General features: G+C 40.0%; 1 protein-coding gene across 2 annotated transcripts in view; it reads left to right on the forward strand.

Annotated features, from left to right (window-relative positions):
• gfod1 (glucose-fructose oxidoreductase domain containing 1) overlaps window positions 1-27,224 on the forward strand; it is a 122,994-nt gene extending 95,770 nt beyond the window's left edge. Inside the window, exons 2-4 of one of the 2 annotated variants that reach the window (XM_030122836.1) lie at window positions 21,127-21,320; window positions 23,589-24,225; window positions 24,660-27,224. In XM_030122836.1, coding sequence (XP_029978696.1) covers window positions 21,127-21,320; window positions 23,589-24,225; window positions 24,660-24,667 — 839 coding nt within the window. In that variant the 3' untranslated portion in view covers window positions 24,668-27,224. Of the gene's footprint in view, window positions 1-21,126; window positions 21,321-23,588 lie in introns of both variants that reach the window. The other variant, XM_030122835.1, reaches the window with a different exon arrangement.
• Window positions 27,225-27,794: the final 570 nt, after the last annotated feature.

A 27,794-nucleotide genomic window follows, 5' to 3' on the forward strand; every position in this document is an offset into this window, starting at 1 on the left:
GTTACACCCCTAGGGGAAATATTTTATACTAGAATCCCTGCTGATCAGAAGAAGCAGCCCTTTGTAATTTATTTGGAGAGGGGTAATGTTAGACAACTTTATGCTTTATGTGTATCTGTCTTGGATTTAATAAATATTGACAGTCAATTTGAAACCTTTACAGTTGCGTTTCAGAGTGAGATTTTTCCTATTGACAGGATTTCCTGTTTTTCTGACCTTTTACTTACCTCAAGTTGCCTTTTGGGACATAGATGCATACACTTGTATATATCATACTTGCCTCTAGAGAGGAGTTAATTGCAGCCTTATATAAAATCAACAATGAAAATAATAATAATAATAATAGGCTATCGGAATAGTATCGATATCAACAGATATCCAAATTCAGGTATCGGGATCAGATTGGAAGTAAAAAAAAAAGTGGATCGCGCATCCCTAGTTGGCATGTGACAAAGAAGGATTAAAAATGGATTTCACTATGGTTTCTAATCACAGAAATGCATCTCATTGGATGCAGCTGTGGACATTCATGATTTGTTTCGCAACTTAAAAGTGAGGGACATGTATTTGCTTAATTTTCTTTAACACACATTACTTTTCTGTGGTGTGCAGTATACTTGAGTCAAGACAAATGGACCATATCATGTTTCCATCCTGCCACAACAAAATGTAACAACAATAAACAATGCGTAATTATATGCTACGTGACTTGGCCCCACCCTCAACTCCAGCTGACCTCACCTTCCTTCGCAGCTGCTACTTCCTGCCTTTCCTTCCTCAGCATTAGTGCTCCTGTGCATAGTCACATAGACAAAGCAGAACACATGCAAATTGTATGTTAGTGACCATTATTAATTCCCCTTATTGTACTCCTGGTATCTGTGTGATTGTGTGTGAATATCAGTGTTCAGTAGAATATTTGCAGAGATGTCCAGAGGTGTTGAGCAGCAATCCAAGGGAAGCATTGGTCTACAGAGAATTGACCTCCCTCATAATAATGCAGCTCAGACATATCTCAGACATATCTGACTCTGAGGCTGATGATGTGGTCCTGCACTGGGTCAGGCACCTGTGGGTAGCCCGCAAAAACATACGGGGATGGGTAAAAAATTTCACAGGTTCAGGCACAGGAAAAATTAAATGAAATGCGAGTGGGTAGCTGGCAAGGAAGTGAAAAAATAGAAGAAGAATCGTGGATGAAAGTAATTTGCAGTACATTTAATGATGATTTAATGATCATCTAATTTCACCATGGTTGATCCACAGCCCATTTGTTTTATCATGAAGTGAGCTTCACCTCTGTTTACATCCAGCCAAAGACGTCATTGAACAGTATATATTAGAGATTTATTGATGGCGTGCATTGTAGCCAAAAATAAAGCCCTTTAAAGTGAGTTACTGTGTAGACAATGTGTTTAATCTCAGGTCAGGTCAGGTTGGGGATCTAATGTCCACAGCTACAGGCAGGTGTGGATTGGACATGAAAAAAAATATAGGTAGTGGGTCAGGTTGTGGCACTCAGCTTTGCAGGTATGGGCAGGTGCAGGTTTGGAAAAGTGGACATGTGTAGGACTCTGAGAGCCACAAGGACAGTAGAGTTGAGGAGGTCTACCTTTAAAAAAAAAAAAAAAAGGCAGACACAAATGCAGTTGTATTCATATGGCATTCTAGAAAAATATCTATGGTCTGTGGCGTTCATTTCATTTAGACACAATCCCAGTTGATGTTTTTTTTTTTATTCTTTTCTCTTTTCCTGCAGGTTAAACGGAACGCTCCTCTTAAAGCTGTGAGACAGACATTTGGCTCACTCAGTAAATGTAAAAGGTTGCACTTTTGAATATTTTTATTTCATGATGATGCAGCAGTCACCTTGAAATGAAATATAACCTACTAGAATAGCAATAATCGAATTTTATCGCTACATAACTGTATAATTTAAGTGAAGCTGAAGTTGGATTTTCATGTAAAAAAAAAAAAAAAACATATGGTTATTAAGTCAAATAGGGCATGATTTTTTTTATTTGATCAGTGAAAAAAAATTTTGGCTGGTAAATTTTTGGAGGTCAGCCAGTGGCAGATGAGGTGAAAAGTAAATTTTATGCCCTGCAGACAGTACAAGTGAGACACATACAGCACAGGGTTACACTGTTGTGTTGTACAGTCTGACAGCGGTGGGGATGAACAACCTGCAGTAGCACTCTTTCCTACACTGTGGGTGTAGAAGTCTACCACTGAAGGAGCTGCTCAGAGCCTCCACGGTCTGACGTAGTGGGTGAGAGGTGTTGTCCAAGATGGGTGTCAGCTTGGCTAACATCTTCCTCTCACCCACCTGTTCCACACTGTCCAGCGGGCTGCCCAGGACAGAGCTGACCCTCCTTACCAGCTTGTTAAGTCTCTACCTGTCCCAGTCAGTGCTGCCTGCTCCCCAGCAGACCACAGCAAAATGGATAACAGAGGCTACTGCAGAGTCATAGAATTGCCTTAGCAGAGGCCTGTGTATTCCAAAAGACCTTAGTCTCCTCAAAAGGTGAAGATGACTTTGGCCCTTTTTGTACAAGGCATCTGTGTTAAGTGACCAGTCCAGTTTCTTGTTTAGGTGAACACCCAGGTATCTGAAACTGTCCACCAGCTCAAAGTCCGAACCCTGGATGTTCACTTTGTTTTGCTGGTGTTTAAGCACAGGTGGTTGTGCTCACACCAGTCCGCAAAGTCCCTGATGACTGACCTATACTCTAGCTTGTTCCTCTCAGACACACAGTCAACAATGGCTGAGTCCTCAGAGAACTTATGGAGATGACAGCTATAGGGGTTGTATGTGAAGTCCGAGGTGTAGAGGTTGAAAAGTAACGGAGAGAGCACTAAGGGGCTCCTGTGCCGCAGACTAGGGCCTCACACACAGTTATGTAGTGACACATAATGTGGCCTGTTGGTTAGGTAGTCTACAGTCCATGCAGCCAGATAAGATAAGACTTTACTGATCCCAACATGGGGAAATTTCACAGTTAACAGCAGCAACATACATGACACAAATGCAAAGAAAAAGACAGGTCGAAAAAAAAAAACACAAGTGAGAAATGAAATATAAAAGAAAATGAGAAATTTGGTATTTATATAAATATTTATATAAATAGAGATTTTTTTTTTTTTAAATAGTATTTACACATTTACATTGTGGTTGCACATGCACATGGTGTGATATGGGGGTGTGTGTGTGTGGGGGGGGTTGACTGGGAACTGTTACTGCAGAATAATACATCATGCATGCAAAAAGATCGGAGCCAGTACAATATCAAGGGCTTGGGCTTTGATAAACCTCTTGCTCTCAACCAATGGCTTTCGCTCCCAAGATGTTCAATTACAGCTACTAGCCCAGGGGTGTCCAATCCTGGTCCTCGAGGGCCAGTATCCTGCATGTTTTAGATATTTCCCTCTTCTAGCACACCTGACAGTCATTATCAAGCTCCTGCAGAGCTTGATGATAGGCTTATCATGTGAATCAGGTGTGTTGGAAGTGGGATACAAAAACAAACCTAAAAATAATAATAGTAGTAAGTAATAACACTCTAAAGATTATCTATATCATAATACTGGAAGGTCTCAGAGCTTGTGTGTGTGTGTGTGTGTGTGTGTGTGTGTGTGTGTGTGTGTGTGTGTGTGTGTGTGTGTGTATCAACACAATTCTGATAAATGTAGATGTTTTTAACTGGCCAATTTGGTACCTACAGTTGAGGGACCATTGTCCCATCTCCACATTAAATATCTCAGGAAGTTGACAGGACCAGTATTTTCGGAGATATTAGTCATTTTGTAATACAAGTGCCTTACAATCATGGAAGCGCGGTACCATGCTGCTTGACAGGAAATTATAGTCACAGAAGTGCAGTACCATACTGCATGACGGGAACTTAAGTTAAAAACAGGAACGCCGCCTTTACTCCCGCAGTCCCAACATTAACGCTGGCAGCCTGGGCCACCTTTAAGTGTGTGTGTGTGTGTGTGTGTGTGTGTGTGTGTGTGTGTGTGTGTGTGTGTGTGTGTGTGGGCAGGGGGTGTGTGTGTGTGGGGGGGGGGGGGGTTAAACATGACAAATTTATGGGACCCAGCATTCCCGGGGGTCCATACAGCAGTGGAGTGGGCCCAAAGAGTTGAAGAGTTTCACTTTGGAGGAACAGGATGTATAAAAAAACAATAGGGTGTATAATATTCCAGTGGGCATCACCTTTACACTTGCCTTTTACACTTTTATGCTTTTTTTATGGACCTTAAATACTGCATTCTTGTGCATTTTGGTATGGATCGTAGGATTTGTGTCTAGTTTTATTTCAAATTTCCCACGGGATCATGTTTCAGGACCAATCAGAACCCCCCTTTCAAATGATAAAAATCACACTAATTACACACTAAAAAAAACAAACGGTAAATATGCACAAATCTCTGAAATCTTGAAGTTCGGTAATTCTATTACTGTCTCTTCTGTTACCCTAACCTCCACAACTTTCATGGTTGCACAGAAACTAGATTATGCATGGCACAGTATGGACGTCTCTGATTGTTCCATGTGATGCACTTTTCCACCAACAGAAATGCAGTGAAATGTTTTCTTTCATGCAAGCACTTCCTGCCTGCGAGAAATTCTACCTGCACCGAACGCACACCAAATGTAATGACACTATTGCTGAAAAATTGTTTTTATAGTGTCTCATAACTTTGTCTGTGCTTTCAACACGATTGACTTCACAGTAATATTTTGACATCGGCACTTTCCATACAAATTGAAATGGAGTTTCAACGAGGCTCCATCTTACTGTCACGTCATCTTAAATCGTGCCTGTCATCAGGATGCGCCAACGTGTTTAGGGACCCTCTAGAGTTAGTTGATCATTTGTTTGTTTTTCGCAAAAAAAAATAGATTTAGCCAAAATTAGGTCAAGACATGGTAAGAGAACAATATATAGATAATAATTTTTTTTATTGATAAATTTTTTTGGTCGTGCTTTTTAAAAATGTTGTTTTCTATATTGTATATATATATTGTATATTGTATATTTCTATATTCTATATCTATAATATTGTAATCGTTTTGTTGTCTGTCCGGCTGGCCGTCTGTCCATTAAATTACGTAATTGCATTATCTGAAGAATGCATTGAGATATCTGCACCAAATTTATACTGTGGATGCATTTTGGCATAGAGCAGAAGCCTACTGAAAATAGACCTTGACCCACTTTTTCAAGGTCAAATGGTCTTGTGCCTTGTGCAGTTCTAATATTTGAGTACTTTCACATATAAATATGTATGTAATAAACTTTATACAAAGACAATCTAATCTAAATTATAGGGCAGTAACTTTCAACAGAATCTTACACTATATTTGGCCATGGGATATTAAAAGTGCGCCGCACGTTATGTTTGATAAGTAGTGTCTCGGACCACCACCTCTGTTCAGAGAGGGATTTCCCACTTTAACAAAAATTGCTTTTTTGACTCCTCTCTCAAATCATTTGTCTTCATTGCAGTCCTCAAAGGAGTGTCCTTTTTCTTCCAAGTGAGGATGGACTGCAGAGTTTTGAGGTGTTGGCTCACCTGTGTTGAGCCAACCATTTATGGAGGAATTGTTTGGTTTCTCCTATGTATAAGTCTGTACATTCCTCACTGCACTGAATGGCATAGACCACGTTTCTTTGCTTCTATCTTGGTAGTTTGTCCTTAATATGGACCAGAGCCTGTCTCAGGGTGTTGGTTGGTTCGAAATATACTGGGATATTGTGCTGGTTGAAAATCCTTCATAGTTTTTCAGAGACTTCCACTGTTTATGAAATGAGAATGCCTTTTCCTTTTTCTGTCGTTTTCTCTGTGTTGTTGGTGGGTTTTTGGTTCCTTGGTTTGGCTTTAAGGAAGACCCAGTTAGGATAACCACATGTCTTGAGTGCTTCCTTAACATGCTGTACTTCCTTCTTCCCTTCAGCCTCTGTTGGAATTTCTTTTGCTCTGTGGTTGAGGGTTCTGCTGACTCCCAGTTTGTGTTCCAGTGGATGGTAAAGGTCAAAAAGAAGATATTAGTCTGTGTTGGATGGTTTCCTGTAACAGTCTATGGTTAGTCCTCTGTCGTTGATGTGGATGTTGCAGTCATGCAAGGGCATGTTGTTGTTTTGGACATCTTCCCGATAGGGTTGTAACAATGTCATGGTGTTAGGATTAATCGCAATTTTAAACATCACGGTTAATTAATCATCAAGGCTGCCAATAACAGTCTGATAAAATACAGTAGGAAACAAAGACACGCCAATTTGCGCTTCCCGGAAGGAACAAAAGCAATGTTGCAGAAGCACTGCATTCAACATCCCACCAGTGACAGAGTGACAAGCTAACCATCTGTCTCAGGGGGCGGACGTATTTCTGAATATATTTTTGATGCAGGTTCACTTTCGTTTCCATAGAGTTTGTGTTTGCTACCGTCATCTACGCAGCTTTAGGCTACCATTGCACAACCCATTCACAACAGTCTGGCTTAAACAAATGTCCTGGACCACAGTACATCTCCCTTTGTCATCCAGCAGGATGGTAATATTCTGATCCCTCCTAGGAGAAGCTAAGGCTCTTCTTTCTTCAGCGGTGAGGTTGGATGGAGGTGGCTTAGCACTAGAAAGGTATCAAGAGACTATCCAAAACTGAATCAGAGGATAAATTAGGAAAGAAAGGAAAAGTGTCATGAACAAAGCTGTGGACTTGTAGATATAAATATGAAGAAATGTTGTTTAGGAAGTGAGAATTTATCTGAAAGTTGCTGAATTGAGACAAAGACATTATTGATATACAGGTTTTTAATGTTATGAATGCTAACATGTGTCCACCCTAAGAAAATAGTGTCTATTAGGGAAGGAGGAAAAGCATGGTTTAGCTGCTAGTGGTGTGTAAATAGAAGTCCTGTGAAGTCTTAACAATCACATTTTTGGTGTAGGGAAAAGTCAAGGAGTGGATAGGGGAGTGCACTAAGGCTTTCAAGGTAGGGCTGCACGATTAATCGATTTTAAATCGAAATCGGATTTTTTAATTAGGACAATTTTTAAAAAAGGGAAATCGTAAAATCGATTTCATCTCTCTCGTGCCTCCGGGCCGTGCGCCTCCGCGTGCCCGCGGGCTCCCGTAGGCTCTTCCTGTGACAGCGGTCTTTCACAGAAGTCTGTGTAATGACCGGACTTTAAATGTGTTAATGAGCCCGCAGTACTTATACCAATATAAGCCATGGCTTCACGCACGGATCCCGCAATTGAAATATAACTGCAAGCGGATCACTCATCTTCCGTTGTCCTGGATCCGTACCGTACTGTCTTCTGCTGAACCGGGTCCAGGTCTGGGGGTCATCAGCCTCAGCAGAGGAGCCCACACAGCCCTGTGCCCACACACATCCACCAGCTCCACACATAGAATCCCTCCAGCGTGTCCTGGGTCGGTCTGTTCCACGCACGGATCCCCCAATTTAAACAGAACCGCATGTGGATCACTCATATTAACCTGGTCCACATACACACGACTGATGCCTGTCACTGACTGACACTGGGATCACTGCTGTGGACCAGATACCCAGAAAAGAAAGAAAAAAAAAACTTTTTTTTTTTTTTATAATTAATTTAGTCCTCTTACTTGCTAAATTTTTCATTCACAAATGTAAGTTCTGTAACACAAAACCAAATATTATTTATGTTTTGTAAGATGTTGAAATTTATTTAAAGCTGTTAGATAAATGTGGAAACAAAAAGGCTGTAACAACTATCAGTATTTGCTCTGATTTGGACATTTTCTTATAGTGTATTCCCCCTGACAAACTTATGTTATTTTCTTGTTGTATACATTGTTTGTATACTCTACTTCATTTCAAAGATTTAATGAAGAGAAAAAACAAAACTGTAGGTTCATCACGTGATCCCATCACAGCTTTGAGGTCAGAGCAGTGGCTTGCATTGTGGGCTGCTCACGAAAACGACATGCTGACTGCTGTTGCCTTTTCTAGTTATACCCAAAAATCGAAATCGAAAATCGAGTTTTTAGAGGAAAAAATCGGGATTTTTTTTTTTGCCAAAATCGTGCAGCCCTACTTCAAGGGAGATTGGATTTGCTGAACTTGCCTCCATAACTAACCATGTTGGGGGAGAATCAAAATCAAATCACATCCAATTTTATTTATCGCCATTTAGTGCCAAATCATAACAAAAGTTATCTCATGACGCTTTACATATAGAGTTGGTCAAAACCAGACTCTAAGCCAATTTACAGAAACCCAACAGAATCCTCCAAGACCAAACACTTGTGACTGGTCACAGTGGCGAGGAAAACTTCCCTTTAACAGGCAGAAACCTTGAGCAGACCCAGACTCCTGGAGGATGGCTGTCTGCCTTGACTAGTTGGGGTTAAAGAGAGAGAGTAAAGGAGGAGAAAAGAGAGAGCGATAGAGATAGAGAGAGACTGGGGGAGAGGGGAAGAAGGGGGGAAGTAGGGGGAGACACATGGATGCAGTTGAAGCCCAGATAACTGAACTAAAACTGTCAAAAGTAGATCAGCTGGTGTTAGTATAATAACTAGAAACCAGAACAAAGGTTCATGACTGTTAATACTACTACTACAAATACAAGTACTAACAGTGGATATACTACTACTACAAATACAAGTACTAGCAGTGGATATACTACTACTACAAATACAAGTACTAACAGTGAATATAATACTAGTACAACAGTTAGTACAAATAATAGAAACCTCTACCATCTATGGAGCTATATAATAAATCATATAATATAATAAATAGTCAAGTCAGTAACATCTATTCACTGGGGCGTAAATAGAAGACAAAATTAGGAGAGAAAAGGTCAGGGAGAAAGAGGAGCAGAGAGGATGTCAGAGAGGTGGAGGAGCAGAGAAAAGCTCAGTGTATCCAGATGAGTCTCCCAGCAGTCTAAACCTGTAGCAGCATAACTAAGAACAGCCTGAGCCACCCTAACTATAAGATTCATCATAAAGGAATGCTTTTAACCTACTCTTAAATATAGAGAGGGTTTCTGCCTCCTGGACCAAGGCAGGGAGGTGGTTCCACAATCATGGAGCTTGATAGCTGAAGGCTCTGGCCCCCGTCCTACTTTTGGAGATTCTAGGGACCACCAGTAAGCCTGCATGTTAAAAGCATAGTGCTCTAGATGGATTGTATGGAACTAAAAGCTCTTTCAGATAAGTAGGCACCTGGCCATGAAGGGCTTTGTAAGTGAGGAGGAGTATTTTGAAGTCTATCCGAGCTCTTGCAGGGAGCCAGTGCAGAGAAGCCAACACAGGAGAAATATGGTCTCTGATACTGGTTCTAGTCAGTACACGGGCAGCAGCATTTTGGATTAGCTGAAGGGTCTATAGCCTCATATTGAAGCCAGAAAAGGAAAGCCTCTCTAACGCCGTGTTTCCACTACGTGGAACCGGCTTGGCTCAGGTACCAGGTCCTATTCCTGGAGACCGTTTTCATTACAGGATACTACCAACTTTACAGTACCTGGACGTCATAGCGATGTGGTGCGTTACTTCTGTGTCATCTGCTCAGAGAGTCGCTGATAAACTCCCTTGTTGTGTGTTGTTCCATCAAGCACATTGCTGAATTTTTACATCTGAATCTCCTGGACCGACCATGGTGTAGTTTTCGGGCTGTCATCATGTGGATTAACCTACCGCGATATTTACTGTAAACTTCCGCATCTGTTTTTGTAAAACGGTGGGTCATAGAGAGAACTCTCTGACCAATCAGTGGTCTGCAGTGTTTACACGTCACCTTTCAGTATCTGGTCCCCAGTCTTGGAACCTCGGCGGAGGTGATACCAAAAAAGTTGTACCGAGTACCAGATTCCAGGTCCTTTTTTGTAATGGAAACGCAAAAAGGCCGAGTCGAGTCGAGTCAAGCCGGTACCATGTAGTGGAAAGATGGCATAACTCTTCTGCGGCTGATTGATTGAGCAAGGAAATGCCCACATTAAAAAAAAAGGTCAAAATCAAGAGTGACATCATGATCAGATGAATAGAGAGACATATAAAATTCCTTAAACACATTGTTAATTTCCAAGGGTTCAGGTTTGTTACGTGGGCTAGTTTAAATTTGTGGAATAAGGTGAGATGTTGATGCCTGACACAATTGGTGTGCTAACAATTTACTGGCCTTATCTCCATGTTCATAGAACTGGGACTTTGTTTGTAGGAGAAGTTCAGCAGTACGTTGTGTTGACACAGCATCAAATTCTGCCTGTAAACAGAGGTGCTCTTTATATATCTCTGGAGTTTTATGAGTAGCGTATAACCTGTCTAGTTAAGATAAACGTTGTGTCAGTTTAGCTCACAGAAATAAGGGCGTGATCAGAAATAACAATAATATCATTTTTACAGTTAGATAACAATGAAAGCAGTCTATTATCAACCAAAAAATAGTCAATGTAGGTGAAAGTGTGATGGACCTGAGAAAAAAATTATTATTCCCTCTTTGAATTGTTAAAAAAAAGTGCCAGATGTCGGTGACAGCAAATTCCTCCATAAAGGCCTGGATTACCTTAGCTGACTTTGATGGAGAGCAAGCTCTGGGGGCAGAATGGTCCAGCTGAGGGTCAAGCCAACAATTAAAGTCTCCACCTAATATTAAGTGGTGTGACAACAAATCAGAGAGAGTTAGAACAAAGCGTTTAAAGAAAGCTTCGTTGTCATAATTGGGAGCATAAATGTTAGCCAAAACCGCCCGGGTGTTATTAATCTGGCCAACAACTATAACAAATCTAACATTAAGGTCAGAGATCGTACTTGAATGTACAGAGGGAACAGATGTCTGTAACAAAATGGCTGCACCCTGAGATTTGCCTTGAAATGAGGAATGATAAGTCTGACCTATCCATCCCTTCTTCAATTTAGAATGGTCTGAGACTTTGAGGTGGGTCTCTTGCAAAAAAAAAAACTTGGGCACCAAGATGGTAAAGATGATGCAGTATCTTACTTCATCTTATAGGATTATTGAGCCCTTTACAATTGAAACTAGTGAATCAAATGGCACACCTACTGGCTGATGTTACATTGGATGGGGTCGTAGCCAGCTAACAGGAGTATTATGTAAGAGTAATGATCTGAGGCAAAGCTGGAAGTGTAAATTTGACTGTTGTAAAACACAAAGAGGAAAAACAGAAACAAAACCATGAAAACGCATACCTTTCCCCTCCTACCGGTCCGTCCACCCCCATGGACTTTAGCAGAAGCATCCCCCCAAACATGATGCGTGAAATGTCCCCCTTTTAACAAACAGTCTGTGTGCCTATGCAAAACAACTAATGACCTACAACTATTTAGGCATTGGAATTGTAACATGGAGTTAAGTCAATGAAAGTACACTGTAATAAATGTACTTATAACTAAGTGGGGTAGTTAAAGCTGACTAATAAGTCAATACATAAGCAATCTTATTGAACAATTATACAAACAATATACACTAAAGAGCACTTGCAGCATCTCACAATCAATTGTGTCATAACTGTAATGCTGCTAGTACGAACCCAGAACCCAAATGCAGAACTAGGAGGCGGATGTAAAAGTTTAAAGAGTTTATTAAATTCAGGTATCACAAAAATACAGGCTGTGATAATGAACAGGATCTTGAGGACAGCAGCCACGGAAGTCCTCGAGGGATTCGTCCTCCGGGCGAGGGACACGAACCCACGGTTAGTCTCCGGGTTTTGAGTCGGCACGCCGACTAGGGAGAAGCAGAGGGAGGTCAGGGACGGAAACAGGTCAAACACGGGAGAGCAAACAGACAGGCAACAGGACATAGGGGTAAAGCCAGCTCACGTACCAAAAACCAGGCGAAGAGGTCCAAATCCAGGAAGGCAGATGGAGGCAGACAAAACCGACAGAGAGCAGGCAAAACAGGCAAAAACAGGATGACAAAACGGGTCGAAACACAGGTAGGCAAACGAACAGACAGGATCAAAACGCTGGTAAGTAGACTACGAGAGAATACGAACTGGCGTCTGATCAGGGGAAAGGACAGGGTATAAATACACAAAAGGGAGGGAAGACAACGAGACACAGGTGGAACACATCAGGGCGGAGTCAGGTAATCAGGGAAAAGGTGAACACGAACCAGGAAGGGAAGTAAAGACAACAGACAAGACACATGAGGAAAACTTAACAAAATAAAACAGGAAGTGACAGACAAACATAAAAGACAGACAACACCAGACTAACGTCCGGTAGCAGGCTTCACAATAACAGTAAGACACCTATAGTGCTACAATTTTTGCCTGAGGTGTTCCTGCATTCAGATGGTCACCATGAGCCATGTAGGAGAAAACTGAGAATGACAGGGGTAAATATGAAAACAAAACAGTGTCACAACAGAACTGTAGATCACTGAATACATTAGGGATCCAAGGCATTCAGGGTGAGTGGCAAATGTAGTCCTTGGGGCTAGTAAGAGTAGCAGCCCAATATCAAATCAAATTTTATTTATATAGCGCAAAATTATAACAAAAGTTATCTCATGACACTTTATATATAGAGTTGGTCAAAACCAGACTCTAAGCCAATTTACAGAAACCCAACAGAATCCTCCAAGGAGCAAACACTTGTGACTGATGACAGTGGCGAGGAAAAACTTCCCTTTAACAGGCAGAAATCTCGAGCAGACCCAGACTCCTGGAGGATGGCAGTCTGCCTTGACCAGTTGAGGTTAAAGAGAGAGAGTAAAGGAGGAGAAAAGAGAGAGCGATAGAGATAGAGAGAAACTGGGGGAGAGGGGGAGAAGTGAGGTAGTTAGGGGAGACACATGGATCCAGTTGATGCCCAGATAACTGAACTAGAACATCTATGGAACTATATAATAAACACTATCATAACTATATGGATAAGTGAGTGATGACGATGAAGGCAGGAGAGTGGCAGGACCACAGCAGCAGGTCCAGAGATGATCCTGGGAAAACCTGTGATGATCCTGGGAATACCTGTGAGGCGACAAAGCACAGAGACTCCAGGGAAGAAGTCAAGTCAGTAACATGTTTTCACTGGGGCGTAAATAGAAGGGAAATTAGGAGAGAAAAGGTCAGGGAGAAAGAGGAGCAGAGAGGATGTCAGAGAGGCGGAGGAGCAGAGAAAAGCTCAGTGTATCCAGATGAGTCTCCCAGCAGTCTAAGCCTATAGCAGCATAACTAAGAGCAGCCTGAGCTACCCTAACTATAAGATTCATCAAAAAGGGACATTTTTAACCTACTCTTAAACATAGAGTGGGTGTCTGCCTCTTGGACCGAGCCAGGGAGGTGGTTCCACAATCGTGGAGCTTGAAAGCTGAAGGCTCTGGCCCCCATCCTACTTTTGGAGATTCTAGGGACCACCAGTAAGGCTGCATGTTGAGAGCGTAGTGCTTGAGATGGATTGTACAGAACTAAAAGCTCTTTCAAATAAGTAGGTGCCTGGCCATGAAGGGCTTTGTAAGTGAGGAGGAGTATTTTGAAGTCTATCCTAGCTTTACAGGGAGCCAGTGCAGAGAAGCCAACACAGGAGAAATATGGTCTCTGATACTGGTTCTAGTCAGTACACAGGCAGCAGCATTTTGCATTAGCTAAAGGGACAGCCTTAAGGACTTTCTGGGACAGCCTGAGAGAAGTGAGTTACAATAATCTAGTCTGGATGTAATAAAAGCATGGACTAATTTTTCTGCATCATTCTGTATTAAATATGTCTAATTTTAGTAATATTACGCAGATGAAAGAAAGCAGTTCTAGAAATCTGTTTTAATGAGCGTTAAACGATAGATCCTGATCAAAAATAATGCCTAGATTCCTCACAGTGGTTTTGGTCCTAATGGTAACACCATCCATGGTAACTACTTCGCTGGACACTGCATCCCTAAACAGTTTTTGGGCCAAAAACAATGACTTCAGTTTTGTTTGAGTTTAACAGCAGAAAGTTGTTGGTCTTCCAATCTTTAATATCTTTTATTATCTTGTAGTTTGGCTAGCTGATTGGCTTCATCAGGTTTCATGGATAAATATAGTTGGGTGTCATCAGTGTAGCAATGAAAGTTGATGGAATGTTTTCTTATTAAGTTACCTAAAGGAAGCATGTATAGGATAAACAGTAGTGGTCCAAGAACTGAGCCTTGAGGTACTCCATAACTAACTATAGTGCACTGAGAGAATTCATTATTAATGTTAACAAAGTGAGAACGATCCGTTAGATAGGATTTGAACCATATTAATGCCAATCCTTTGATACCAATTGATTGTTCCAAATGTTGTAGAAGGATGTGATGGTGGACAGTGTCGAAAGCCGCACTAAGGTCTAATAAAACCAGTACAGAAACCAGACCCTTATCTGAAGCAGTGAGAAGGTCATTGGTAACTTTGACCAGTGCCGTTTCTGTACTATGATGTTCCCTAAAACCTGACTGGAAGTTCTCAAATAAACTGTTGGCTTGAAGGAAATCACATAACTGATTGGCTACTATTTTCTCCAGAATCTTAGATATGAATGGAAGGTTTGATACGGGTCTATAGTTAGCTAAAACTTCAGGGTCGAGGCTGGGTTTTTTAAAAAGAGGTTTGATTACAGCTACTTTAAAGGACCGTGGTACATAGCCTGTTGATAATGACAGGTTAATCATATCAAGGAGGTGGCTGCTAAGTAAAGGTAAAGCATCTTTGATGAGCTTTGTTGGAACTGGGTCTAAGAGACAGGTAGATGATTTAGATGAAGAGACTATCGAAGTTAGCTGACTGATCTCTACGGGACAAAAGCAATCCATAAAACCAGATGGCTCAATAGTCAACTCTGTGGTTTCTGGGTCTGAAGGATTTAAGGGTGGACTATAATTTGTAGAGGATAAGAGGCCATTAATCTGATCTCTGATGAGCGAGACATTATTATTGAAGAAGTTCATAAAATCGTTGCTAGGGAGGGTAGCATACTAGGCTCATATGCACTGTGGTTCTTTGTCAGTCTGGCTACAGTACTGAACAAAAACCTGTGATTACCTCCGCCAAGGAGGTTATGTTTTTGCCAGAGTTTGTTTGTTTGTCTGTTTGTTCGTCTGTCTGTCTGTCCGTTAGTGTGCAACATAACTCAAAAAGTTATGGACAGATTTTGATGAAATTTTCAGGGTTTGTTGGAAATGGGATAAGGAAGAAATGATTAAATTTTGGTGGTGATCGGGGGTGGGGGGGGCCCATGGGGGGGGGGGGGGGGGGGTTGTCGCAGACCAGAAAATTTCATCAAAATCTGTCCATAACTTTTTGAGTTATGTTGCACACTAACGGACAGACAAACAAACAGACAGACAAACAAACCCTGGCAAAAACATAACCTCCTTGGCGTGGGGGGGGCCACTGATCAGCCTTGACGGAGGTCTGCGCTCTCCGAGTGCTTCTAGTTGTTCCTGTTTTCCTCTATTAATGATGAATAATAGGCTGCTCTAGCAGAGCGGAGTGCCCTCCTGTATTTATTTATTTTGTCCTGCCAGGCTGAAAGGTGTTCTGTAAATTTAGTAAAATGCCACTTTCTCTCAAGTTTTTGGGTATGCTGCTTTAATTGACAGGACAGGACAGGACTTTAATAGGACAGATAGTAATTGTAGTTTCTGAAATTTTTTTTGAAATTTTAGTTTGTCCTAGGACAAACTGAAATCCTACAAGAAATTAGGATCTGAAGATTGGAATTCCAATCTGTCCTAGGAGAATTTACAATCCTACTAGGACAGATTGTAATTCTATTTGGAAGTGGGATCTGAAGACTGGAATTTTTGAATTTCAGTCTGTCCTACGATTTCGCCATCACCATTCCAACTGAATTATTTTCATATCTTAGATACAGTATATGACCCTTAGGTCAATACACATTGTAACTAGGATGCCAGCTGTCCTATCTGGTCCAACCTTATTCAGTGGCCGTTTGTAACTGTCATTGGTATGTAAATGAGACACATTTGTATTCAGAAATCGGTAGAATTTGAAAAATGTACCTGAAAACAACCCGTTGCCATGGCAACATACAATTTTATTATTATCTAATTGTTGCCAAGCCATTCAGAAAATGTACGATGTTAAAGTTGGCACTGGCATTTTGCTGCCCCCTGGTCTAGATGGTAGGGTTAAAAGTAAAAGAAACAACAATATTCTTACAAACCATGATTTTATTCAGAATTTACACAGACTTTGAATCTAATATTCTATAGCTAAGCTTCAAAGACTTTTTCTAAGACTTAAATGTGCTTACCTATGCTGAAATTGACTGGAATTTTGGCTGTGAAATGATTCAGTCTATTTTCCATACATTTTGATATAATCTGACATTCTCCTAATAGAATTCAAGATTGTCCTGACAGAATTCTTAAATTTTTTGCCGTAGGACAGACTGAAATTCCAATCTTCAGATCCCACTTCCAAATAGAATTACAATCTGTCCTAGTAGGATTGCAAATTCTCCGAGGACAGATTGGAATTCAAATCTTCAGATCCTAATGTCTTGTAGGATTTCAGTTTGTCCGAGGACAAACTAAAATTTCAATCTGTCCTAGTAGGTTTCCTAATCCTACTAGGATTGTAGTTTGTCCTAGGACAAACTAAAATTACTATCTGCCCTAGTAGGATTAGGAATCCTACTGGATTTCAATCTCTACTGTGACATATATATATATATATATATATATATATATATATGTACACACACACACATATATTGTCTGGTGTTTTACTAAATAAATGTAATTATATATTTAGAAATACACTTCAAAATATATGTATGCACATATATACCTGCATATATTGTGAAGTGTATTACGCGTGACTGAAACGCAAGTGCGCACTCCCCCATAGAAGTGAAAGTGAAACTTTATGCTCATTTATCTTTTCCCTACCTCCTGAAGCTTCGCCAGCTTTCATTGGAGGTGGCAGGACGTTTGTCCTGATCTATTTTATATTATACATATGTACAGGCTGTCCCATAAGTCTCCATACATAGGAGACATAATACATTCCATACATATATGGTTTTAACATGTATTTCTTTATATTTCTTCTTTATAATTCTTCAGCAGACACGCATTGAAATTTGTTCCAGACAAAATGGCAGTCATATAGAGCATATTATATAAATAAAAATGGTTTATGTCAAGAAACGTTTATTTTACCTATGTATGGAGACTTATGGGACACCCTGTATAGTAAGTCTAATGCAACGGTGATGATTTTTTTTTGTGTGAAATGTTTGGTGTGGCGGCAATGATTTTGCCGTGGCACTGCGCCATGGCCTGTCTACTTCCACCCTACTGTGCTGTCATTGGCTAGTTTTACTGTGCTGTGATTGGTTATCATTCGTTGGTTCAAAAGTTTCTGCTTTTGCATTGGTCCATGTGTTGCTTTCACAAATATTATACCAGACCAGGATACATACTTCTCAAGGTAGAAAAGAATGCACCGATTGAATAGAAAATATCCCTTGGTGACTTGCTGTTTCACTGTCTCTCACCAGGTTGAACTGCACTTTAGTAGGCATTATCGGAGTGCACTGGCAAGTATCAAAGTGAGTGTGTAAAATTTGTATACACAGCTGTGTTTATAAGTAGAAGTTGGAAACTCTACTCAGTCCATTAAGGTATAAAATCACATCTTTTTCACCATAGGATGCTATGTTGCCAAAATGACTAACAAGGCATCTTATTGAGCATTTTTTTCAGTTAACACTTTTTTCATATATATCACAATATATCATATTTTCATGAAATATGTTATTATGCATACCAAGTAATGTAACTGTTGATAAATATCTGCTTTATGTAAACTTGTATCAATGGAAAGAAATTGAGTTTTAATAAAACTATATGTAAAAATATAGTTTTTGTCTTCAATGCAATATATGTTTTATATGTATCAATATATGATTAAAGCATATATTGCAGTATATTGGAAAATATATGCACTGCTTTCCCATATATGGAAATGTGTTTTTTAATATAATGCATTATATTTTTCAATATATTGCCATATATTTTTGTTTCATAAGGGTTGGCTCGAGGTCCACGATCATTTCTTGCTGTTCATTTGACTGTTGTTTACTCTAACTGACTCTGTAAAGCCCTTTGAGATAACCTTGTTGTGATATTGGGCTATACAAATAAAGTTGAATTGAATTGAAAAATTGAATTTCACCAGATGAAGAGAGTCTGTTCTCAAAGGGCTCCAATGCCGCCACAATATCTTTTTTAACTGCTGCTCAGATGGTAGTTTCAAACTTACTGAAGATGTTGGAGCACATTTCATCCATCATCTCCCTCATGTTCAGTAACAGGGTGGCGGTGGCATTAGCATTAGCATCTGGCTGATCTGGGGATTGTGGCTCAGGTGATTGCCAGGGCCTGCTGTGGCCTATTTTAGTAGCATCGCTTCCTCCCTAGTTTGCCATCATAGAGTGCCCGCAAGCAAAAGAAGAAGTTTGCATATAGTAAGAGGCTGCAGTAATAGGGCTTAACGCTGGCAGAAAAAATACAGAAGTGTCATAAAAAGTGTAAAAAAAAAAAGTCACATTACAGCGGAGCCTTAGCAATACACATCTTACATCTTCCTCTTTCTGCTGGAAGTCCCAGTGGTTTTATTGTTTACATAACTTTTAGAAACCATTTTAATTTTGGACTTGCTAAAGCATTTGATGATGAGTTACAGTCAAATCCTTTCGAGAGTAGCTGTGGGAGAGAGATATCTGTCCCAACATTTTCACAGCTAGCTATTATAAGACTTTGCACCTGATATGGATGCCAAAAAAATCAGTCAAGAACATTTAGCCTTCAACCAGAAGGGCCTTCCCTGAGGCAGAGTATCTCTCCTCTATCTGTTCATGTCCATGTTGCAGCCAAAAAGAAGGGGAAGGGGGTACACTATTGTTGCTTGGCTTTATGTGCCTGCAGGGGTTGGATGGTTATGGTGGATGAGAGCTCCCAGAGTGCTCCTTTGACCACTTCATTTCTGCTCCTGATGGTTGTGGCCAATTGGAGCTAATGGTAGATTTGCATGTGAAGTTTTCACTTCGAAAGCAGTCCCTCCACCCACAACCATCAGGAGCAGAAATGAAGTGACATGCTGCTTTTCACACTGCAGGGGCTGGAGAAATGTGCGGTGTCTCTCAGATATACTTATTGCCAAACTGGATGCTAACCAGTTAGTTGACATCATCAGTTAACAGTTACAGGATTTGCCACATAATATCTAAATGTAACAGTGGTCAAAACAAAGCCTTTAATATTCAATGTGGAAGTTTAGGACCTGCTTGTATGTTAAAGTTTGTGTTTGGAATGTATTGTGTGTGAAGCTCGTCATTTTCTACCTTTGCTGACTGCTCATCTGTGCTCACTGTAGGTAGCGTTACACAATGTTGCTGCTGTAAAAGAGCACAAGACAAGTATTTAAGAACTTAAGAGTAAGGTGGTGAGAGGCTGCAGCCCCCATCAGTGACTTGGATTCCATTGAAAACAATCAGCAGATGACTTCATAACTTCCCAAAAGGTCAGGTCCAAAGTCAGTTAATAATTTCAATTTTATTGAGGATAGCCCCAGGAGATGTAAAATGTCTTCTTCAAGGGAGTCCCATAACATAAAAGGTACAATGTAGAACATTAAGATGTACATATAGAAATATAACAAAAAATACAGTCACATGCACACTGCAAGACATACACTTATGACTATAACATATCTTGCTCCACCCATTCCTGCACTCTCCCCCAGTCCCCCAGTTGATCTCCACATCACAATGCAAGTAACATACAACATTTTATATTCAAATAGTAGTAGGAGTGTAGTTTTATTTCAAGCACATAGAATCATCAGATAACAAAGAACCATACAACATGGTCAAACAAAATTTTTCAAAAAGGAGTGGGAAATACAGTCCAGGGTAAAATTTTCTTAAATGCTGGCTTAAACAAATGGCTTAAACAAATGTAATTGATCTTAAAGGTGCGGGAGACTTTCGTCACCAATTTTTCATCAAATCTGTAAAACCCCAGTCATAGCCTAAGTATCACAAAATTTGGTGAAAAATTGGTGACAAAAGTCTCCCGCAGCTTTGAGGATATGGGAAGGGTGTTGCAGTCAGAGCATTGAACTGGAAAACCATCTTCCCCACCTCTCTTTTAGTGACTTAAAGCCTGTAAAATTGGTACTGTGTGTTATGGAGGGAAATGGAACCAGATAAAGTTTCAGGTAACTGGGATCATCATGACAAATGAATTTAAAAATGGACATGTACTAGTTAAGAGATTCATATATATAATCTGTGTTACATTCATTGGCTCCAATTTGCTGTCCAGTAAAAGTGGGAAATCCCTACTCAGACTTGTTTGTCGCTCGTCTTTGCTCTGTGTTGTGTTTGGGTGTAGCTGACACCAGGGGACCTTTTGATGTACTGTAAGAGTTTTCTAATTAGGTTTCATGCTGTCTCCACACTTCTTCCCTTGCATCAGCCTTCAGTAAAACCAAAGTGCTCTGTGCTGAGAAGTCTTACCACACAACTAGACAGTTATGAATGCAACTCTGCATGCATGCCAACACTAAAGCCCCTTTAAATTGCAATCAGGGTTTCATGCACAATGCCAAATGCTTATTCAGAGGAGTAGCAGTATCAACAATATTATCTCTGTAACATTTTCTGAATGTTGCAGAGATAATTATATCCAGGCTTAGACCTTCAGCATAGACTGCAGGCCTTAGCCTGGCAAAAACACAAATTACAAAAACTGTCAGCTGTGTATTATAAAAATCTTCCTATGTGTGAGTGTTCCCGTGACTCAGATGATGCTGTAGGAATTTCTGAGTTCTGGGAGTTGCCATATTTTTCAGCACTGCATTGTTTCTTCAGGGGATGTTTTCATGCTCAAGAGGATATTATGTCTGTAGATGCCAACCACATTACATCTCTCTCCCTCTTTTGTTCTCTATCTCCACTCTTCATCTTAACTGGGCAAAGGAGAGCAAGGCAGTGCTGCTGAAAACTGACGATTCTACAGGAAAACAATAAAACTCACTCATTCCAAACTGTTTTCCTCTGCTCTCTCTCTCTCTCTCTTTTTTTTTTTTTTTTTTTTTTAACAAGGTATTGGAAAGAACGTCATCTGTGACCGGACTGCCACACCTTTGGATGCCTTCCGGATGATGTCAGCGGCCCAGTACTATCCCAAGTTGCTGAGCATCATGGGGAATGTGCTACGTTTCTTGCCTGCCTTTGTTCGAATGAAGGAGCTGTTAGAAGAAGGCTATGTTGGGGAGCTTCTGGTCTGTGAGGCTCAGGTATGAAGGAAAATTAAAATGCATCACACCACTGATAATCTAGTCACCAATGTGAAAATGTGATATAATATATGACCATATGTTACCATACATACTTTACCTATAAGCTCGTGAATTCATGGATCATTCGTATGTCATGAACATTCATAGATCTTCCATTAACTTACACATGATGGCATTTATGAATGCAATGCTGTACGGGGGGTATATATATATATATATATATATATACCAGGAATTCCGTCCATCTTTTCATCTGTCTGAAATTTTTGTCCAACAGATTTCTCGAAGAATATTCACCCAATACTTTTCAAATTCAACACATTTTTTTTCTACTACTAGAGGGTCAAAGGCTCTAGCCTCTAGGCAGACAAAGTGTGATCAGTTAAGAAAGTTAAGACCTGGGCAGAGTAATGGTTATCTTGTTTTGACTGGGCTACCCAAAATAGACAGTAATTTAGTTCAATCTATTTTACAATTATCTTGAATTTTAAATTCAAAATTAATCCCTGACTAAGAAGGGTATCAGTGACCAGGAGGGGTAAAGTGTTGTGTGGGGCAGGGGTATTAGTAATCTCTGCTTACTTTACTTGTTTCAATACATTTTTGTATTTTTTGGCCACATAACACTGCTGAACCTAGACCTGACCAACTGAAGCAACCCCAGATCATAACACAGCCCCAGTACTGTATGCACTAGGCATGATGGGTAATCACTTCATGTGCCTCTTTTTTCACCCTGATGCGTCCATCACTCTGGAACAGGGTCAGTCTGGACTCATCAGATCACATGACCTTTTCCCATTGAAACATGGTCCAATCTTTATGTCCTCTGTCAAACTGATGGTTGTTTTAGAAAATAACATATATGCCAAAATATGAAATTGTTACAATTTTTAAATAGTTTCATAAATAGTCTGGGTTTATTGGTTATGCCAATGCTTGCACTTATGTCATACATATATTTCATGTATAGAAAGTCACCATGTATTGTACTGTTCAGAACTGTTTTGCTCCTATACCTTTGTATAGGAGCAGAACAGTTCTGGATATCAGTTGCATTTTATCAATTCAGAAATAATAAAATAAGGTAGTCAAATATTGATTAAAAATACAGTAGTTTTCTTTTAAATTTAACTGGCCCTTCACAAAATAAATAGTATTCACTCTTTACGTATGATAGTCAGGTATGTGGGAAACAAAAAGAAATTTGAAATAATATATAAAGGTGATATAACCATAATTTAAAAATATATATATATTTTTAGTGTCCTGGTGACAAATGTGCACATCTTTTTTTTCCCTGTGTTTTACTAGTCAGTCTTTCACACGTGGTCTTTATTGCTAATCTAACAGTTTCCAAATTATATATGATAACTCATCCATTGATTTCTTTCCTGTTCCTCAAATAGATTAATACAGATTTTTTTTTAATATGGTTGTTTAATTTCTGTCATGATGTAATATTACTAACCACTACCACCCAAACCCTTTACAAGATAAACTAACAGATTACAACAATTACATTCATTTAAATTAATGAATGTTTAGTATCCACACCACAGAGACACACAGTTCAGCAAACAACACAAACTGATTGGTGATTTTGGCATGCCCTTCTGAAACAGAGCTGATTCTACAATCAGCTCTGTGGATGTAGTCAGATGCATCCTACAGATTAACATCCACCATTATAATTACCTCCGCCAAGGAGGTTATGTTTTTGCCAGGGTTTGTTTGTTTGTTTGTCTGTCTGTCTGTTTGTCTGTCCGTTAGTGTGCAACATAACTCAAAAAGTTATGGACAGATTTTGATGAAATTTTCAGGGTTTGTTGGAAATGGGATAAGGAAGAAATGATTAAATTTTGGTGGTGATCGGGGGTGGGGGGGCCCACGGGGGGGCCCATTTCCAACAAACCCTAAAAATTTCATCAAAATCTGTCCATAACTTTTTGAGTTATGTTGCACACTAACGGACAGACAAACAGACAGACAGACAAACAAACAAACAAACCCTGGCAAAAACATAACCTCCTTGGCGTGGGGGGGCCCACGGGGGGGGGGGGGGGCCACTGATCAGCCTTGGCGGAGGTCTGCGCTCTCCGAGTGCTTCTAGTTCCTAATAAACTGATGGATATATCAGCCAGTACTTATGGCCAACCAATAGCATTACTACTACTACTATTTTGGTGCTGAATTTTCAATGCCTGTACAGCTATCAAGATGGTATAATTCCCTGTATCAGTCCCTCATGTCTCTTATCCATAGGTCCACAGTGGCAGTCTACTGGGAAAGAAGTATAACTGGAGTTGTGATGACCTGATGGGAGGTGGTGGCCTGCACTCGGTGGGCAGTTACATCATTGACCTGCTTACATTTCTGACCGGCCAACGCGCAGCAAAGGTCCACGGTTTCCTAAAGACTTTCGTCAAACAGACGGACCACATCCGGGGCATCCGTCAGATTACCAGTGACGACTTTTGCACTTTCCAAATGGTACTGGAGGGAGGCGCCTGTTGCACTGTAACTCTCAACTTCAATGTCCCTGGGGAGTTTCGGCAAGAGGTGATTGTTGTTGGGACAGTTGGAAGGCTAACTGTAACAGGGACAGACCTATATGGACAGAAAAACAGCGGGGGTGGAGGAAGTGGTGGCGGGCCTGAACTCCTACTTAAGGATACAACACCTCTAGAGAAGGCCTCCTTACCAGAGAAAGCCTTTAGTGATATTCCATCTCCATATCTCACTGGAACAATCTGCATGATCCAGGCTGTGCGGCAAGCCTTCCAGGACCAGGAGGATCGGCGGACGTGGGATGGCAGGCCTCTGACAATGGCTGCTACTTTTGAAGACTGTCTTTATGCTCTGTGTGTGGTGGATACCATCAAAAAATCAAACCAGTGTGGTGAGTGGCAGAACATTGTAGTGATGACAGAAGAACCAGAGGTCAGTCCGGCTTACCTGATTAGTGAAGCCATGCGCCGTAGTCGGATGTCACTTTATTGTTAGCAATCTGCAGGCTCTTGTAAAAAGTGACAGCAGAAGGGCCTTGGTATTGTTGAAACGTTTTCATCGCTACCTTTTTTAGTTGTCCCTGTCATTACCATTTTGTTTTTTAAGAAATCTGTATTGTTCCTGTTATGGACAAGGATCTTTTGTCACTATGATGCTGAGAGTAATGGTTATGCTGAAATCCTGCCCTAACAGTAGAGGAAAAGCAATGAGAGTAATAATTAACCCTTTATTTACAAAGAGGCCTGTCCTGATCTGTTACTACATTTTTTATTTAACAAGCAGATTCTATTGATTTGAACAGGATTTTCTTCTCCACCCTTTTAGCTGCTTGACCATAAGGGTATTGCACCTGCTATCTCTGCTTCTCCTCTACATGACTAGGTCTGGAGGACAACACCATATCTACACTGTGGGTCCGTATGAGGACAGCCAAGGAAGAACGACAGTCCTCTCAGTTCAAACTGTGCAACTGTGTTGTGGCTATAATCTCACGTACTTGCTAGTTTTACAAAGTAACTGTTAAAAAAAATCTGTGTGCTTGATAGTTTCAATGTCTGTCTGCTTTGTATGTGTGTAAAAAGAATCAATAGTTTGGCTGGTGGGTTTGTCAGATGGCTTTACCCATGGGTTCATGTATGCAATAAATCCAGAGTGCAGCCAGCTGTAGGAATTTCTACAGTCCAGTCTGTAGTGAAGGCTGAGTGTGTTGCCAGCTATTTGAGTTTAGAAGTGTTTTGGGATGCCTTTATGGAGTTACAATCCAGCTACAGCTGTGCATTAGATTATTCCAGGAGACTTGTATGAGAATCCATCTGTCAGTGCTTTCACTAACTTACCCATCAGTGTCACTCAGCTGGATCCTCACTGATTCCTACAAAATGTAGAAAACTGCAATAGTCCCTATTTATATATGAACAATCCATCAAACGACGTATATATTAAAGATGTCACTCAAAGTGGCAAACCAACTGAGAGGAATCATCCCATATCTGTAGTTCTCTAATTTCAGCTTTGTTTTGATTTCATGGTCCTTAAACATTCATTGTGTAAGATTTAGGAGGATATTATTGCAGAATCAGAATATAATAATTCATAATGTATGTATTTAATAGTGTATAATCACAAAAAAATAGCAATAAAGAAAAAATATTGTGTTTTTGGTACACTAGAGTTTGGTACTCTGGAGAATTTGTCTTCTTCCTCTCCTTTTTTATCTTTTATAGCATGGTGGTATGAAGTGCTAAAGTAATTTACTGTCACCATATACTTGAGTGTAACCAGTCACTAACCTGTTAACCAAAAACTAACACACTTTTAGCAGCCACCATAGGGGAGGGTGAGGCCAACTTTACCACTAGATTCCACCACAGATCACTCACTGAGCCTACCTTTAACAATGTGTTTTGTTTTGTTTTTTTTTCCATTTTGCCCCCCCCCCCCCCCCCAAAAAAAAAAAACATAGCAGTTAGTAAAATGCAATACAAGTCACTATAAGGTTGTCTTTTAAAGATGGGGTAAGAAATATCTGAAAACACTGCTGATACTTGAACTCACCCACCAAACAAATACACCTTTTCCATCAGTGCTTCTTCAAGAGCTTCATTCTTATGAATAGCCTTTGATTGGCCAAATAAGTGATGGATTATTGTGGAACATGTCCATAGCAAGGGCTGTATATAAACATTGGGTTTCTTTTATTGCGTTGGAAACTAGCGAACCATGTGGACAATTTTGCTGAATTTGACACAAGGTACGTTGGCCTAAAATTGCTTACTCCATCTTTAATTAGATTTGTTGACATGAAGAGAATATCATCATGTTTGTCTTGTGAAGCATGATGTACATGCAGTATGAAGGCAGATGTCCTTACAAAGAACAAAATCAGTGAGTCAACATAAGCGAAGCCAAATTGTTATGTGTTATTCCATTTTGTGGGGATATTAACAAACAATATTAACTTCTTATGCACTGACAAGAAGTTTATTACATAAAATCGTATTGCAGTCAGACAGTGGTGGATGTTTCATTCTGAATTCTAATAACTGAAAGTGAATTAATCTGTCACATTATGACTACTGGAACATGCTATCCCAAAGGATTTGCAAATGCAGTTAAAGCACAGCTTTACTATCAGTCATTACTATCATATAGGGGAAAGAACAACACTGACCTACAAGCCAAAACATTGATTTTTTTTAAGCGTCTCTGCTCCGCTGTTGGTTTTCAAGTTCTTAATCTGTGCTGAAATACTATCTATGTAACAACTACTGAAAATGTACATATGGAAATATTATAAAACAATATGTGTATGTCTAAAGAAATAAGTACTGTATGTATTTTATTTGGAAAAACCAAGGAACTGGAACATGTTTAAGAGAATACATTACTGTGTGTTTGGGAATTTATTTGTTTTGTGGACTGACATGCAGTGTCATATTGGAGATTAATAGCAGATTGAGGCCTTTGAGCATTAAGCTTCTTAGTTCCCCTTCTATTAAATATTGACCAAAATTGTCCTCTCTGATATGAAAAGCTTTATGTCTGCAATTAGGATGCATTGCAAATCATCACACACACAAATAAAAAGTTATGATTTCTACCATAAACTCCAGCATGAATACTCTAACTGTTGTAATTGTTGACAGCCTGTGGTATCAAACTGACTCGTCTGACCCTTGTGTTGCACCATGTTGAAATAAAGGTTCAATAGAAGATTGATGCATGCTCGCTCACATGACATTTGTGTTGGAGTTGAGGACTTTGGCTCCAAAATTAAGCCAACATATAAGTGTCTTAAAGCCACTAAAGCTAAAGCTGGTTCCTACAAGACCTGGCTCTCATTGAAGTTCTTTCTAAAAAATACTATGTCAATAAATTTCTTTCAGGAGTCATTTTGGTCTCATTTGTTGTTTATGGAGAGTAAAACTAGTTTGGAACTAGCTACTACTTCATTAATAATAGCATATGTCTAACAGAAGACCTGCATTGTCAGGTGTTGATTGACAGGTGTGATTGACAGGTTTCTTAGTTTCTGTTATAGAATTTTATTTTCTCAGACTGACAGCTTAACTGTGGTCATGGTTAATGCATTACACTAACAAAGCTTGAGAATCCAAATGTTTGAAAATGCAACTGACTGTTTTACCATGTAGTAAGCTAGCATTTAGCATCAACTCACCCATCATCATTTGTGCTCCTGCAAGTTCACCCTGTTGCCCCAACATGGTCACTTGTGGTTCCAAAGAGCCACCCTGGCAACAACCAAAATGCAAACTCCTGCCTTCCAAGGGGCAGTTTAGAGCCAGCCAACGGGTGATATCACAGAGCTTCTGCCCACTGCTAATATACAGTCGATGGTTGCCATCTATTTTGTGGTAACTGGGAGCCACCCGTTCAAGATCTTGGTTTCGCACAGTAGCCGTAAAAAAGATAGACTTTGAAACATTTTAAAATGAGCGA

Source organism: Sphaeramia orbicularis, chromosome 20 (assembly GCF_902148855.1).
Source record: "Sphaeramia orbicularis chromosome 20, fSphaOr1.1, whole genome shotgun sequence".
Lineage (NCBI taxonomy): Eukaryota > Metazoa > Chordata > Actinopteri > Kurtiformes > Apogonidae > Sphaeramia > Sphaeramia orbicularis.